At 37.2% G+C, this 17,863-nt stretch overlaps 1 protein-coding gene across 1 annotated transcript in view; it reads left to right on the top strand.

Annotated features, from left to right (window-relative positions):
• Window positions 1-17,863, top strand: part of RRP15 (ribosomal RNA processing 15 homolog) — a 47,339-nt gene that overhangs the window by 15,994 nt on the left and 13,482 nt on the right. The window contains exon 4 of the mRNA XM_082857913.1: window positions 1,441-1,642. Within this exon, the coding sequence (XP_082714039.1) occupies window positions 1,441-1,642 (202 nt within the window). The remainder of the gene's footprint in view (window positions 1-1,440; window positions 1,643-17,863) is intronic.

Genomic DNA, 17,863 nt, shown 5'->3' on the forward strand with positions numbered 1-17,863 from the left:
ACTCTCCTCACTTTGGTCCCAGCCCTGCTGTGAAGGGTATGGAATTTTACCCTCCTTATAAACAAATAAGCCAGCTTGGTAAAGTTTCTTCGATGCTGGCAGGAGACAAGAGGCTTGTGGGCCAGAGACAAAGGACTTTGTTACTCACGGCAAAAGCAGTAGCCAGAGCTTCACGTTCCCACTGGTTCCCTGTGTCCCACGGGGGCAGTGCAGGTGCCCTAGATGGATGCCTGTGCCTGTGGTGGGTTGTGTTACAGGAGAGGAACTCTGTACCTGGGAGTCTGTTGCTTTTATGGTGAATGGTAACAAGCCTGCTCTTTGTCCAGGGGGAGACATTACCTCATCTTTCAAGGTTGCGTACTGCAAACACAACCCTGAGAAATGGCCTGGGTAAAGAGCAGTCGGGGCCTTGCATTCTTGAAGAACCCAGCAAGAACGTGCAGGGATGCTCAGGGCCTGTGGCGGATTGCCTCTGCCAGTGATGATTAGAGCAGGAAAATTAATAGGTTGTAGACTTTTAGAGCTGGAAGGGATGTTAATGGTCTAAATCATTGCTGTCCAGTAGAAATATAATGTGATCCATGTGTGTAATTTAAAATTTTCTTATAGCCACATTGAAAAAAGTATAAAGAAAGAGATGAAATTAATTTAAATAATACATTTAACTCAGTATAGTCAAATTATTATTTCAGCGTGTAATCAGTATAAAACAATTATTAAAGAGATTTTAAAATTCTCTTTTTCATACTGAGTCTTCAAAATCCAGTGTGTATTTTAAACTTGGAGCACATTGCAGTTCATACTGGCCATATTTTGTGTGTTCACTAGCTACGTGTGCCTCATGGCTACTGTAATGGACATGACAGTTCTTAATCTTCAGAGTTTATCTTTCGGTGAGTTTAACTATAGCACAAAGTACTTCAAAAAAAATATTTTTTTAAATTAGTCTTATAAGAATTGCAGGTAACATAGCTGAATACTTTTTAAGCGTCTTGAGTGTTGTTTTTCCCATTTACAGATGAAATTGAGATCCAGAAAATCTTTCCTAGCATCAGATGATTAGACAGCTAACTGTAAATAAAGGCTGTGCTCATTCCATTTACACTGTAAAGCCTTTATATTTTGAGAAGTAGATGTTTGTGTTAAAACATCTTAGTTCTGATTCTTAGTTCTAGTTGCACAAAAGTTGATTTAGAAAGACTAAAGCTGAAAAAAAATCACAAATCAATCCACATATATTTATTCTCTATTCAGAAGTTTATATTCATTCATTGAAATGTATGTTCACTTTTCAGATTTATTCAGTGCTTTTCACTTGAGTGCCTATTAAATTAGTGCCTCTTTTCTGAGCAGTGAAAATACATTGTTTCTGTCCTCAGAGTTTGTGTTCTAGTGTAATTGTTACTTAACTACATTGCTCTGGTCATTTATGTTCTATAGGGGTGTGGTGCAATTATTTAATGCTGTTCAAAAGCATCAGAAGAACGTTGATGAAAAGGTTAAAGAAGCTGGAGGCTCTATTAGAAAGCGTGCTAAGCTGATATCAACTGTTTCCAAGAAAGATTTCATCAGTGTTCTCAGAGGGATGGATGGAAGCACAAATGAGAAATGTTTGACTGGGAAGAACTCAAAAGCCAAACAGGTAAGACCGTTAGATAGGATTCAGTGCATCAGATGTCAGCTCTTAGAGTTTTGAGGTGAAAAAGCATACTATAAAATTATAGGGTTGGTTTTGTTTTGTTTTTTTTCAGATTTTATTAAAATGTCTACATGCCCACAGCCTAATTTAAAAGTTTGTATTCTTAAATTTCATGATGACTTATTCAGTATGGAAGTTGCCAGTTATAGATGTTGTTAGAACTCAGGAACCAGTAGATTCAGGTAAATTTTTTAGAGACAAGAGCAGTCTCTCTCCTATCTGAAATCCTGCGTTTTGTGCATTTTGTAGAAGACTAAGTGAGGGATACAGCTTCAATTGAGACTGTTACCCACAGCGGTAATTGTGATGGTGTGTAACTTCTGAAATGAAGAATTGGAGCTTTGGGAAATATGGTGAGAATTCATCCTTGTGCTGAGGGAGCTTTGAAGATACTTGGCTGTTTGGGAGATGAAGAACATAAATACTTTTCATGATCTTTGGCATGAATCTCTGCTTCTCCAGCCTTTTGACCTATGAACCCCCACTAGCTTTCTTTTTACTCTACCAGGTGAAAGGTTCTGAAATGTGCTTTACTCTCAGAAGGGCTGTGTTTTTTTTTTAAATTAAAGCAAAGTACCTAGTTGCATTTGATGGCTTGGTTTCTATGGCCAACAAAGGGTACTTCAATCAGAAAACTAGAGTTGCTTTTGTAAGTTTTTTGTTTGTATTTTGGGAAGACAATGGGAACTCTGGCAAGAAGAGCATTTAGGAATTTCATGCTAGCCTAGTGTGGAAGTATTTTTCAAGTTTCTTGATTAAGTGGCCATTTTACCTAATTTTGACAAAAATTTTCTAAGCTGTTTATACTTTGCTGATCTCTTGAATATCAAAGGACTCAGATTTTGTATATTTATGTAAATGTGGTGCTCACTGGTGCTGCCTTTTTAAAGTGTTTGTCAGAAGTAATTATGAACACATGAATACTGTGCATGGGGATTTGTACTTTTTAGTTAAAAAGTCTAACAGGCTGTGTTCTGTTCTCACTTGTGATGTAATGATATTTTACTGTAAGAACTGGAGAAAGATCCAGCAGCATTGGATGAGAAAGAGCTAATGGGGCAATGGAAAAGGAAAGACTTTTTTTCCCTTTTCCTCGTTGGTTTCAAAGTAAGTTTTAGTAGAAGCATTTGTTTTTGCTTTGGGATTAGTTTTTTCATGAGTTATGAAAATACATGAAGGGTTCTTTTCAGTGGAATTACTGCATTTTCTTTGTTACCATTTGCTCTTTTGCCCTTGACCTTCTTTTCTTCTACTTGAGTGATCACAGGCATGGTATTAATCTGAGACAAGGTCAAAAATTCCTTGAGATTTAAACCAAAGTGGCTTTGCTTTAAAAGTAATTTGTTTCTAGAACTACCTATCCCACACCAGTGCTACCCTGGCACGTTTTTTCCTTTTAAAAATGTTTGTTTTCATTTTGATCTTATACTTATGGAAAAACGTAAAGTACCTATTTGTACCAGGTGCTATCCTTGTATCTTTTAAAGGCTTACAATTCAGACAGACACATGATCTCAAGTAAATAAGATTAACATGACAACATACAAATTCTCAATTAGTATGTCTAGACTATTATCATCAATTACACTAGGTACAATAGACTATAAATTAAGTGGCTATTCCCATCTATGGGGAGAATTTCAAAGTAACCTACATTATTCATTTAGGACATAGAACAGTTAAGTCTATGTAGGTTACTTGAAATAGGTGGACTTTTAAGGCAATTGAAGAGAAGGAGGGAAGGCCAAGGTGGGAATCGGTTTGGTGTGCCAAAACACCATTCGGAAATGAGTCATGTATTAATGGACTGGATAAAGGAGGACGTTAATTAAGTAGAGAATAAGATTTCAGCTTTTTCTCTTAGTTCACCTTATCCTAGCACCACTGCTGCTACACATTTGCCTAATAAATGCTCCTTCTCTCCTCATACAGTCTGACAGAAGAGATTTTAATGGAAGTTGCTAATTGGTGTCTCTTTTCTGAGCATAATGGTATTCAGAACACAGGCTTTTAATCTCTTATTTCTAATATTGTGAAATCTTTAGCATCCATCCACATATAAACTGGATTCACTGGCAGCTGTCTGTCAGGATACCAATCTAGAAAGACCTTCATATCTTCAGGCCCTTTACCCGGTGGTTGTGACATTAAAGTTCAAAACAAACAAGAGCCAGTCGTGTATATTAAGCAAAGCTGGGTAGAGTGGTAATAATCTAACATAGAGGTCGGGTCCATTACTGTCAGTATACCTCAGGAGTGCTCTTGGTGTTGTGTGTGGTTGGTTGGTTTATTTGTTTGTCTGTTTGTCCGTTTTTGAATCCTTAGGAAGACATGTGACTTGGGGATTTAAGAACCCTGTTTCAAGAATTTCCATACTCCTGCAAGATATTAGAAACTTTGAGACATTGTGACAAACGTTTCTTAGCTATATTACGGCCCTGAACAAGTTACTTTTCTCAGAACCTTTTCTTTTTTGCTGCATTAATTTTTTTTTTAATTTTATTTTCAACACAATAGGAACACTGCTCCAAAAGGGAACTATGACTAAATAAAATACCCTTCCCCATCCCCCTCTACCCCTTGTCTTGTCCCTTCGCCCCAAGGTAATAGATCTTTCTTCTAGTGTTTACCTCCATATATTAAATAATATTCATACTGTTTTGTTATCAATATTAGATATTATCTTTTATGGAAGGTAAAGAATTGGCGTTCTTAACGTTCCTTCGATCCCATACATCTCATACTCGGTCCTTCCAATATAGTATATTCATGTTTTTGGCTAAATCAGTATTCAATGTAAACATTATTCACTGCTAAGCCGAGTAATATATGATAATATTTTCTTTCTTTATTTCCTTACAGTTTTTGTTTTCCTGGAATTAACATTTGCTTTGTTTTATGCACCAAAGGCTTGCTACACTCTTCAAGAGAACTCTTAAACCCTTCTCAGTACTATTTTCTTCATGGTCACCCTGCTACAGTCCAGACTGATTGTTTTTTACCTGCTAGGCACTGTCTATTTTCGACTTTGCTTTATCACTGTCCTGGGAATTCCCTTTGCCTCTTCCCTGTGCAGTAGTCTCTGTTTCTTGGACTAAATGTCTTATTTTCTCTTGGCTTTCTCCCTCATTTTGATGAGGTTACATTTACCAGTAGCTTTCTGGGAACGTATTTGGGTATCCTCATTTTTAATTGATGCATTGGCTAGATATATGTAGTGGGTTGAATGGTGGCCCCCGAAATAAGTCCACGTCCTGATACCTGTGATGTACCTTATTTGGAAAAAGGGTCTTTGCAGATGTAATTAAGTTAAGGATGTTGAGATGAAGAGATCATACTGAATTATCTGCATGGGCCCTAAGTCCAGTGACAAGTGTCCTTGTAAGAGACACATGGGAGATCTGACAGGCAGAAGCAGGAGGGGCAGTGTCACAGCGGAGGCAGAGGCTGGAGTGACAGCCATGAGTCAGAGTGCCGACAGCCCCCAGGAGCTGGAGGAAGCACAGAAGCGCTTCTCTCCCACAGCCCTCAGGAAGGGGGGCCTGGCCACACTCTCAACTGTGGCACGCTAAATGGCTGTTGTTTTAAGCCACCCACTTGGTGGTAGTGATATTATGGCAGACATGGGAAACTAATGTAGTATAGATGTGTGTGTTAGAAATAATCTTCCCTCAGAGATTTGAAGTTATTGTTTCTTTTTTTTTTTTGCCAGTGAGAGGCCCTGTGCTGTTTTGATTTCTGGCTCTTTACCCCTTGGAACCTTTGGGCTCGTCTCTCTATCTCTGCTGTTCTGAAACTCTGCAGTGAAATGTGCCGGGCGGCTTGCTCACTCCCTGTGCTGAGCCCGTGGTGGCTCTCAACCCAGTGAGAAGTTCACGTTCCTCCCTTCTAGACACGTTGTTTGGTTTCTTGGATTTAATATCTTTGATGATTTTTGTGCCTTTTTTTTTTTCTGTGTTCTCTTTCTGGAATTTCTGCTAATTGGTTGTTAGATCTTCTGGATTGATCCTCTTATTTTCATAACTTTTTTCCCCTCTAATTTTCTCTCTCTCTGGCACCTTTCTGGGGGAAGTTCTTTGATTTCTAGCCCTTAAATTGAGTTTTAAAAATATATGACTTCATATTTTTTAATTTTGAAGAACACTTTTTGTTCTTTTGTTTTATTCTTGGGATCCTATTATTGTTTCACGAATGCACTATCTGTTCTCTTTGGGGAATTAATTATAGGCATCTTAAATTTGTCTTCTGCTCTGCGTTGTTTTAGTCTCTTCTGAGCTCATTTTTGCTGTTTGCTTTGGCCTCAGTCTTTCCAGTTGGAGGCCTTCCTTAGTACATGGCGATCCTCAGTGTCTACTCATATTTACGAGTAAAGTACTAGAGAATGGATTGAGCATCCCAGCATGAGCCCAGGCTTTACTGGTTGGTGAGCTCAGCTATAGAAGAGTCAGGAGAGTTGGTGCTTTTGTTGGGGAATGTCCAAATGTCAGCTTCTGTAGGACTTTCTTCTGGAACTTTATATCTTTTCTAGAGAAGACTCTTAAGAATCCTCTACCTATGTATGGGGTAAGAACTTGCTGCCAGTATTCTTGGAGCAGAATGTAGGAATAGTCTTTGGGGCTCCAGCATTCAGTATGTAGACTTATCCAGTACAAGCTCTTTGTGTTAGCCAGTGCTCCAGCGTCCAGGACCTCTCTGGTTTAATATTTTCAGGGAGTAAACTACTGTCCATGTTAGTGTCAGTCACCTGCCTCCATAAGCTGGCGAGGGGGCCAAGAGGTCTAATAACTGCTGCTTACACGGACTATCAGCCATTCTTCTGTTTTATCACACCCATTTCCCCTACCTCCGCCCACTGCCCCCAGTTCCTGAGCATGGATCCACTGTTTGTCACTTAAACGTCAGCTCATTTTTCTCTGTTAATTGGTTGCTACTACTCTGTCTAGTTTTCATCCCCCCAAAATTTGCTGGCGTATTGTGTCTCCTGTTGTTTTCCCTTCTGTATTGTTTCCTTGTATGTTTATAACTTTTATACCTTTATTTTAATTTTTGTAGGCTTTCCTGTAAGAATTGGAGATAAATGCATGTCTGGGGGTTAATTGGAAGACCTCCTTTTTATTTTAAAAGCAAAAAGGTTCATCTGTCGTAGCTTCTTATTACTTTAATGGAATTACTGGTAGTCTTAAGTTGATTATAAAGTATTTCACAAACAATAAACCTTTAAATTTTGACATTTTTAAATGTTTTGAAGTGAATTGTTTGAAAAATACATTATAGGCACACTTCCTAAAATTTTAGCCATATAAAGAGGGAAACGTCCACGTGAAGCAGATATATTCACCTCTATTTCTATGGGTTTGCATCTTCTTTGGAAACAATCGTTGTGATTATCTCTCTTCCTTTGAGAGTCTTTAGCTATTTAGATTCATGCTCTGGCACATGTGCGTTTAGCATCGTTTCTTAGAAAATAAAGAAGAAAAGAGAGTATATGCTTTTTAAAAAATATGACTAGTCTGTTAATTTTTGTTACGTAATCTGATTGATAGATAACGAGAATTACTAATTCATTTCTTTACAAGTCACATATCTATGATTTATAACTCTTTTTTAAGGGTGATATGTATTTGTGCACTATACATCTACATTTGACTTACTTCATTTTATGTTTTTATATTTACTGTTTTTGTGAGCTTCAACTTAAGCTGTTTAAAGTCTGCTTATTTCATTTAAAACCATGATCTTCTTCAAGGCTTTTGGTGCCTAGATTGGAGTACTGTTTGATATGTTCCAAGACTGCCTTTCATATCATTAGCTCTTTATCAAGACATTTTTCCTCCTCTGATCCTGCTGACTTGGATAATGCTGTTGCCCTTAGAAGTTTTTAAATCTTTTTCTTTCCTAATTTTGTTGTAGGTAGTCATTATTTCTAGAGCAAAGTACTTGGGAACTCACATGTTAGAAACCCCTCCTTAGGGCAGAAAAGGTGTAATTGCTTTTTAAAGATCATTTTTAGGGAAAGAGATTTTGAAATGACTTACAAGTATTTTAAAAGATGTCACACTGATATATTAAATTACATTTGAGTCACCAATTACTGTACTTTACTCCTTGGAGCTGAGCTTGGGTACTGTGAAGTAAGACAAAAAGGTACTTGATGGGCTTGTTTCAGAAGAAATAACAGCTAATATTTGTAAATCAAAAAAAGCCTTCACTCTAGTGCCTAGGGCAGTTATTATTCTAAGTATTTTTCATCTCTAAAAAAATGAGCTGTTTCTTCAGTTACATATGTATGGTTTATTTTTTTTTCTTAATAAATAATTGTGTATCTCTTTCATCATGTTAAGCCAGGTCATTTGTACAGATGATATACATCACGTTAATAAATGTAAACACATTACACCTTGGCATTCACAAATTTAACACTCTTTTTTTTTTGCTTTTTCCTTTTTTAAAAAGTTCCTCATATTGTAAAGCTTATATGCAGAAGTATGTCACTTACTGGTGAGTTCACTACCCAGTATCCACTTTTATGCCCATTGTTTTCTCTATTCCCTATCATATCATGTCACAGTAAATCTTGTTAAATCAATACAGGGGACTTAGTTTATTTTTATTTTTTATTTTATTTAAATTTTGTGAGATAGGGCTATGAAATGCAACATTGTTAGTGGAAGTTAGAAAGCCTAAGAAAAGAGTGATTCTTAGCCAAAAAAATAAAAATTTGGGGTAAAGTATTGAATGTCAAATTCAGTGGAGGTTGGTTCTTTGAATGAATCAGTCCATCGAATATTTCACATAGAAACGCAAAGAGAAACCATTTGAAAAATTGTTTTAGTACGTGTTCCAGGTGGTACAGATGTTAGCTCATGAAATTAGAAAGTTTTAAAGTTGGAAAAATTATGATGTGAGAATGTTCATAGAAAATGTGACTCTCAAGAGGAATGTGCTTTGGAAGAATATAAGAACCTTAGCTTTGATTTTAAAATGTCATGAAGCAAACGTAGTGGTGGCACTAGTTCATCCATTGAACCAACCTAGCCTGTAGGTAAAGGTGCTTTGAGTAACTGAAGAAGCATTTTTCATTGTATAATGGTGAATTCAGATGATAACAGGGAAGGAGGCAGCAGTGAGTGATACTTCTGTTGAAGTGTTTACCTTCAAGCTAAAGAATTTCGTAAAGAAAGTCACAAATTGGAACAAGTGTTCAGTGTTGCTGAAACCAGCCTATACTGAGACAGTCTTTGAAAACACTTAAATAAGGCATCAGAGAATGAAGCCATAATCAGTAGACATTTTCACTAGTAATAATTCAAGGAAAAAAAAGACCGTGCATCTCATTTTTACTTCTTTTCAAGGCACACTTAAGCAGTTGGTTAGGAGGAAAAGAACTGCCAATCTTTGTACTACTGTAAGGGGAAAAAGCCTAAGAGTTTTCCAGTTTTTCACATTCTTTATAATTTTCTTTCTTTTCTCTTTTCTTCTTCCATAGGGGTTGTAATATAGGGTGTTTGCTGATGGGTGGGGAGCTAGAAAAGGGGATTCTGAGTAAGTTGGGATCAGATTTTTTAGTCTCATACCTTCAGTTAAGGAATTTGGACTTTATCCTTTAGGCATTTGGGAGCCAGTTGTAATTTTTCATCAGGTAAGTGATGTGATCAGGTTTGATTATTTTTAAGAAAAAGAAGGCTGGAGGATGTAAAGCCAGTGTCAGAAGACCAACCAGTGGGAGGCTATTGTGGTAATCAGAGCAGGAGGGGAGAACTAAAAGGGGGTGAGCTAAGCTTGCATGGGGGTGAGAAGAAAAGAGGAGCCAGATTTGAGAGGCAGTTTTGAGGCTGACTGGGTCTGGGACTCACCTGATTCAGAGGGATGAAGGAGAGGGAGGGACTGTGGGTGGGGTGACTGTGAGGTCGACGACAGCTTGGGAGATTCAGAAATGGTGACAGCTTTCACCAAATCAAGACTGTAAAAGGTGGAACGTGTCTGAGAGGTAAAGACTTTTGGAGGCAGTGTCTGCTCCAGGTTGTAATGAGAAATGAGACGAATGACAGTAAATCAGGTCAAAAACGTCAAGCGCGGGGCAGAGGCCCTGGGTTAGTGCGGGAAGCCTGACACAGAGGAACAGGCGGCCCGAAGAGCAGTGTGTGTGAAGGCCGCTTAGTGCAGGAGCTCACGAGTCTGTCTGTCTCTGCAGGGTCCCGGACACAGAGGACAATTAGTCTGTTTACCCAGTCGGGGAAGGTGAATAGTGTACTTTAGAAATGGAAACATTTCTAGGTTTAAAGAATTAATTGTCACCTATTCGGAGGGAATGCTTTAATCCAGAATCTGTAAATCCCTCCCTTGGACCAAATAAATGCAGCCCTGAATGTACCAGCCACATACCAACATGTGGCAGGGCACGTTGGCTGCTTCCTTGATGTTGACCTTGAGTGAATTTCTTTTTTTTAAGATAAGATTGTATTTAGGACACTCTGTTTAAGGAAGCAACAAAAACTTACATTTTGTATAAGAAAAGTTTTCACTAGAGATTAGTTTTAATCCTTAAGGGAATAGTACCTTCCTTCCCCCATTCAGAACACATACCAGTCTAGAGTGATGTTTTCCCAGTATGTTGAATAATCAAGGTTTTAATAATTAGAGCTGCTAATTTTTTTCCTTACCTTTCAAAGTTGTGATTATTCCTTTTGCTCTTTTCTTGAAAAGTTGACTAAAATTCAGTCAGATTTCTTGGAACTCAAGTTCCTGTTTCCTTAAAGGTGGCACAGAAGCAAAGGTGATGCAATTTAAATCTGTTAAGTCTCTAAGGAGAGCATATTGGCTGCTGTTAGGAGATCATTGACTATATGTTATTAACACTCTTGAAATTACAGACTTTCTGCAGTGTTTTCATTTATTTGAAATTGTCAATATATCAGTTTGGGCTTTTGTTAAAACGAAACCGCAATAATAATTTTGTAGTAAGAGAAAGTGCTAGCTAGTTTCTGTTAGACAGTAATTTCCTTACTGATTGCAGGACAACAAATTTCAATCAAAATCAAGGGGAAAAGTTACTGGAAGAGACTAGGTATTTACTTTTTTCTGATTTTGTGATATGAGTGCTTTAAGTGTCAAGCATAGAGGTAAGTTAGGGGGCTCTGTTTCTCATACATTTCTCATAAATGACAACCATGTGATTTCTTCACAGCTAGGTATTTAGTGGTGGGAATACTTTTGAAATACCTGGCTTCTTTGGTATCTTGGTAACTTAGACCTAGACTCTGAATTGCTGTGTACTTTTAAAATTGTGCATTCCTGTTGGTTCATACACCTACTGAATTCTCCTCCCAAGGGAGAAAGCCTAGGAATGGAGGGACTCCTCACACAGGTCCCTAGGTGGTCCCCCGGCCATTTCCAGGCCTCAGTTTTTAAACGGAGTTGGGGGTGTGGAAGGCAGGCAAGGGGTGGAGAAAGGTGCTGTCCTTAAGTTGCCCCTACATTGCAGGGCAGCACTGTTTTACTCTCACATGAAAGCGGCTCTAACAGGAATGTGTGGAATGCTCACTTTGTAAATAATTCAGCTTAATGTTTGTTTACTGAAAATGCCTAAATAGATTAGAGTTTAGACAAAAGAGAGACTCCAAGTTTGAAGTAAGAATGAGCATGATTGTACACTTTGCTGTTGATGGGAACAGCCTAAAGCCAGTTTCTCTTTGTACTCACTTTTAAAATATGCTGTTTAATTTGAACATAGGGTGGTTTCTGATTTGAACAGCAGTTTTAATCAAAGTGAACTTACGTTTGGCAGTGTGGTAACATACAGCATTTGACATGGGGGAAATATGGGTATAAGTGAAAAATATAATTATGGAGCTGCTGTGGAAATCTTTAGTTACTGTTAAAATAAAAATTAATAGTGGTGCCGTACATCTTCTGGCCTGCTTTGAAGAAATGTTCTATTTGAAGGGGCTGAAGTGGCTGCTTGCATGGGATTTTCATCAGTGAGATTGAGGCTTTTTCTTTCTTTCTTTGATTTTTGTTTTTTAATTTAAATGTCCTGCACAAGATGTGTCTTACACCCATGTGTTTGCACTTATGGTGCATTTTTAAAAATCAAAAGAATTATTTTACACACAGACTAGAGAACGAGACCGCCTGGGTTCAGAATACTTGGTCTGCCGCTAACTGCAGATGGGTTGCTTACCCACACCAAACCTAGGATACTTCTCTGTTTAAGACAGTCATTCTAGGAGTTATAACGACCTCACAGAGATACTGTGAGAGTCAGGTGATTTAGTATATGTAAAGTGCTTAGAATTAGAAAGCTTGGCATCTAGGAAGCACTATATAAATGTTTGCAATAGCATGTCATTAGAATGAGTTTCTTATAGTCAGTTCTTATTTTTTCCTACCAGATAATAGTTAAAGATGAATCTGAATTTGGAAGCTAGTTTGTAAGGAAACTGTTGTTACTACTGCTGAATTACTGGATCGTCCAAAAATTATCTAATAATTGAATAAAAATTGTGTTTAGGTTTGGAAGGTTCTCTCTCATTTAGGTGTGTCTGGCCTAGTAATGCATACTTCTTACAAAGTAATAAAACTAGATTTTGAGGACGTAGAAATGTGTCCACTTTCTCTTACCCGACACTTCAAGCTGTGGTTGAACTGTGTAACTTTTTTCCTTAGCAAGGGGGATTTGGTTTCTAAGTGGGTGCTTTCCTACTATTTGAACGTTCTCAACTTTGTGAATAGTGCGCAGAACATTAGAAGATCACAGATGTCCTCAGTCGGGGGCTCTGTGTGTACGTGATGACTCAGGGCATTAGTGGTAGGGACAGGGTAAATGGGCTGGGAGGGGCCTTATTATTGTTTGCTTTGCGCCAGGTACTATGGAAGGTGTTTTTATATAATTATCATTTTAAGAAATACTAGAACTCTCATTTAAAGATGAGAAACCCAAAGTCAGATTAAATGACTTGCCTCAGGACACACTGATAATAATTGACAGACTCGGGATGAAAACCTAGTCTCTATTGCTCCAGAACTGTCTTTCAGCCATTAGTGCCCGTGTGCTTAAAATAGTGAGGTACTTTTTTAGAAGCAGAACAGAAAACTGTCTCCATTCTCTCACCTAGATGAGCTGGAGAGAAGGGGGGCTGTCTGGCGAGCCCCAGTGTTGCCTGCCCAGACTAGACAGAGAGGTAAGCAAGGCAGCTTGCTGAGTTCTGGGTCTCACCTCCCCTTCACTGGTTATGTAGTAGCACTTGGGGAATGACCCACTTTAAAACCTCATTCCTTAAAACTGGTTAAGGAGGAAGTAAGATAAAATATTATAGTAAAACACTTCAGAATTATGAAACTCATTAGACTCATTTAGAAAATTCTTTGGGGAATTCTCTGGTGGTCCAGTGGTTAGGACTTGGCGCTTTCACTGCTGTGGGCCTGGTCGGGGACCTAAGATCCCGGAAGCCATGCAGTGTGGCCAAAAAAAAAAAAAAAGAAAGAAAGAAAATTCTTTATAAGTTTACTGTTAGAATTGACTTTCTATTCATTTATCAAGGAACTTAAAGTTACTGGATATCATTTAATCATTGTTTGCCTAATAGAAATTTTAGAATCCTTTTTTTTCAGTTATTTTATAGAAAATTTTTGAACAGGAAAAACATGTGAAAGACCAGTATTTCTGTCACCTAGTTTCTAAAATTGTTAGCACTTGTCCATGTGTTTATTTTATAGCTGTCTGCCTATGCTCTCTCCACCTAGTTTTTGTTTGTTTGGGGTGATTATTTGAAGGTAGTCCCTATACTGTCCCAGAGATTCTTTTTTTAAAATTAGGTTTATTGTTGTGTGATTCACATACCACAGAATTCAAAGGATTCTTTTATAACTTCGAGAACTGGAATCCAGTCGAGGTTCACACCGAGCATTTGCTTGTATCCTGGTCTCTTTTCTTCTTGACCAGTCCCTTGTCCTCTCCCACCCCACCCCACCTTTTTTTAAGAAGAATATATAAAGAGACAAACCAGTTGTCTTGAAGAATGAATCCAGATTCTGAATTTGCCTGATGGTTTTGTCATGATATCTTTTAACTTGTTCCTCTCTGCCCCTTTTTTAGTAGGCTGGAAGTTAGGACTAAAGGTTAGGATTTAGGTTAAACTCTTTGGGCCTATTTCATAGGTGTGATACTTAGATGCTCTGTACTTACTATTGCATCACATCCATATTAGTGATGGTAGTTTTTCATTTGGTTAAAGTGGTAATAATAAAATAGTCCCTTATTACAAGTGCATTTTCCCCCTACAGTTATAAAGTAATTTCTGGGATGAATAACTTTGGAAGGAGCAAGTACCTTTCTCCATCTTTCCTTTGCCTTTTAGCATCAATTGATGATCCTTGTCTGAAACAGTTATGTCATTGGAGTTTACAGAATGGTGATTTTCTCATTTATTTTTTATTTATTTAATTTTTCTAGAGATGAATTTAATTTCCTAAAGATGGGGGCTAATGTTCCCTTCCCTTTAATTAGTGCTTTCTGGAGTGAGGAGTTGGGTTAGCAGTCATCTCCAGTGCTGGCAAGAGAGCCTTCTCTCCCCCCGCCTTTTGTTGTTTTTTGTTTAGTATCATGGACATAAGAATTTTTATTTGTTCAGTATTTTACAAACATTATGCTTTTTGATGCTTAAATTCACAAATGAGGTAATGGGAACCAGTGCAAACTGGCTCTTGTGCCCTTTTGACATGACCCCATTTTTCTTTGAGTACTTCTTGCCTTCTGGGATAACAAGATGTCCCAGACCAAACCTTGAACTTCCTGTGTCCCAGACTTGGAATCACCCATTTGTACAAGGAACTCTAGTGAGACAATCCATTTATTTTTAAATCTTTTGTTGACTTCACTAGATTGATTGATAGTATGCATATTATCTACCAGATATAACTTAGTTTTGTTTGTATAGCTAGCTTTTCATGGTTTTACAAAGAACTTTTCCATATTTTGAAAAAATTTTTTCCTTGTTGATACCCCATCTCATAAACTAACTGCAGTGTTGGACTAGCAAGAAGTCTGTACGTTTCATTGCTGCAAGGACCTTGGGGGTTGGGTACTTCAAGAAATTAAGGAGAAGAATGGAGGAATAATAATCACATATTACATTTAAAAGAATGACAAGGAGTTTTGTGTTGGCAAAAGCAGCCATTTATTTATATCAGTGACCTTTATGGCTATGTGTGTATGTGATATGTGAGGGAGAGAGTATTTACTATTATCATCCCTCATATTTCAGAAGAGGAAATAGGTAACATGCTGTCTTAGCCCATTCAAGTTGCTATAATAGATTAGCACAGACTAGGTGGCCTAAACAACAGACATTCATTTCTCAAAGTTCTGGAGTCTGGGAGTCCAAGATCAGGGCACTGGCAGATTTGGTGTCTGGTGAGGACCCGCTTCCTGGTTCATAGACATGTCTTCTTGCTGTGTCCTCACATGGAGGAGGGGCTTATGTATGTTTTTTTTCATTTAAGCTTTTAACAAAGTTGTGATATTAAAAGTTGTCTCTTTTCTAGATAAATTCATAGCTCTGCTAATTTGTTTATAAATCTCAATTCTCACTAATGTACTATGTAGTGTAGTAGATATAAGAATAAGGATGTGCTTTAAGAGACTGACTGGCAGAGTGTATTCTAAATATTTCATGATCCTAATTGAGTATGAAAATGTATAGAGCACTTGTGTCAAAAGGATCCTTGAGATGTTCTGTTTGTCTTTTTAGGCAGTATAGTCAGCTTTTAACAATTCTTAAGAGAATATAAACAATGAAGAAAATCAGGGATGCAGGAATGTTTCCTAAGACTTAATTTTGTGGAGCTAGATGTATATAGATAGCAAGTTAGAACAGAAGAAACCAAATAGAACCACTTTGAACAAGGACATAAGTGTTAAGTGCATAGTAAAGTGAAGACCAGCAAATGAAATAAAAGCAAAAAACAGTATAGTGGATGAAAAAAAATGCATCAAAAAAGCTTGTTTTCCAGGAATATTAGGCCTGAATTCTTGGAAAGCCAGGCAGCATTAGGTTTTCTTAGAGAGTTCTGTACATTTAATATGTGCTTGGGCTGTAATTAAAGGTGACATGATTTCAGCATCTTGATCTTTTTTCCTGGGATCTCTTATTAAATGCTTTTCTAGTTTGCTTGGATCTTAGAAATTACCCATCTGAATTTGTAAACTGTACAAGAATCTGGAAACTAAACAAAAAGTTAACAAAAATGAAGCCCAGTGGGCTTGTTGCCTGGAATACCATCCTAGTAAAAGAGTTAAACAAGCTTGTGAAGGAATAGAGAAGGCAAAAATTGATAAAGGCAAGTAGCAATTGCTTATTAAGAATTCTGTGAGAATCAGAGAAAAGTTTGAGTTTGTTTAGATATGGGATCTTTCATATAAACTTGAATCAGTAGGTTCTTCATTGGAATTCTCGTATATTCTAGATTGAAAATTTTCAGTCCTTTATGATTGAATTTTCAGTTCTTTAGAGGTATGTTAACAATGTCTCGCACAATTAGAAAATCATTTGTGCTCTTATTTAAATTCTAAAGATTTGGGGCTATATTTTACTTCTTTTGATTTCTACCAGAATACATTTTTTTATATAAAGGGATTTCTCATATACCCTTCATTTCAAGGCAGAACTTTTAGATAGGATTTAATATGTCAACCAAAAAAAAAAAAAAAAAGAAAAAAAAAAAGAAGCAGGAGTCTGCAAATAAGAAAAGAGTTTATTTGGCGTCTTAAGAATTGCAGTTTGGGAGATGCAGACGATTCGGTCGATCCCAGAAGAGTGTTACAGGGAAGAGAAAGTTTCATCATAAAGATGAAAAGCCATGAGGTTGTTAAAAGTCACCCGACGAGAATTGTGATTGACTCTGACTGAAGTCAGAAAATATTTTTGTCCTTAAGAAATCATGAGTTGTTTTAGGGTAGGGTCCAATAAGTAGATAGGCTATGCTGTCACGAATTTCTGGTAGATGTTCTGGGTGGCTTCATCAGGTCAAAGGGTGAGATTCCATCCAGGCTGAGATGTGCATAAGTCACACTTCTTTAATGGCCCCTTGGCTGTGTTTTAGAGGGCTCTCTTAGCAATACTGACTCCATTTTGATTTTATGTAGGGGAGATTACTAACTACAGCTGTAAATAGCTTACAAAAATTTGCAACAACAAAAGGTATTAAGATGACTTTAACCAGTGGTATGAACCTTTTTTAGTTTAGGTGAAAATAAATTAAAATGGAAACAGAACGCTCTTCTTAGGGAAAGCAATGAAATCAGCTATTGCTGATTGCTAAATTTAGATATGATTATAATGTTTATTTTTTTAGGATTTGACTTTAATTTTCCCCCTTCAAAACTGAAATGAGGTTAAGCTCTTAATTATTTGGTATTAGACTAATGAATAATTCCAAACCTCTGTTTTCAGTTTTCTTTTCAATAGCTGCCAGTGTATGTTTGAACCTTGAAATGGAAGCTGATTAACATTTTTAAGGGTTGTCTTCATCTTCAAAATCAACACAGACTGCTTCTGTATGATCTTGATTAAATATTTGTGTAAAACCAGGCCAGTGAGGGTGGGGACTATTTTGTTTCCTTGCGTCATATGGTTTTCATTAAGTTTTTTGCAGTTAAGTCAGTTTTATTTTTCAGTTGATGTAGGCACAGAGAGTTGTCTTGTAGGTTGCTTTAGGTCATTGAGTCATTGCTGCCTTGCAGTAACCCTGACAGACTTCGTAAGTTGCTAAATTTTTATCAATCCCGTCTTAGATGTCAAGACATCCAGACTTAGATGTCGAAACGACTTCCATCTGATGCTGGTAAATATCTGTGCCTCACATGTACAGTATGATTAACTGTCTCTTACATTACATTTATACCAAGGTTAAGAAAGGGAAGTACATTTAATTTCTTTCAAGTCTCGGACCTCTATCTAAACTTTCTCATTTGTAGTGTTGTAGTCAGTGGTTAACAATGATTCACATCCAGAACTCTCTTGGTTTTTTATTCCTGTTGTAAACATAATACATCATATTGCCACTACTTCTATTTTACAAATAAAACAAAAACCTTTAATTCTCGTGATGTCTTAACATTTAATGAAATCTATCTAGGGATCACCCTAGGGAAATTTTACCAACAAA

The sequence above is a fragment of the Leucopleurus acutus genome, assembly GCF_964270905.1.
Source record: "Leucopleurus acutus genome assembly, chromosome: 2".
NCBI lineage: Eukaryota > Metazoa > Chordata > Mammalia > Artiodactyla > Delphinidae > Leucopleurus > Leucopleurus acutus.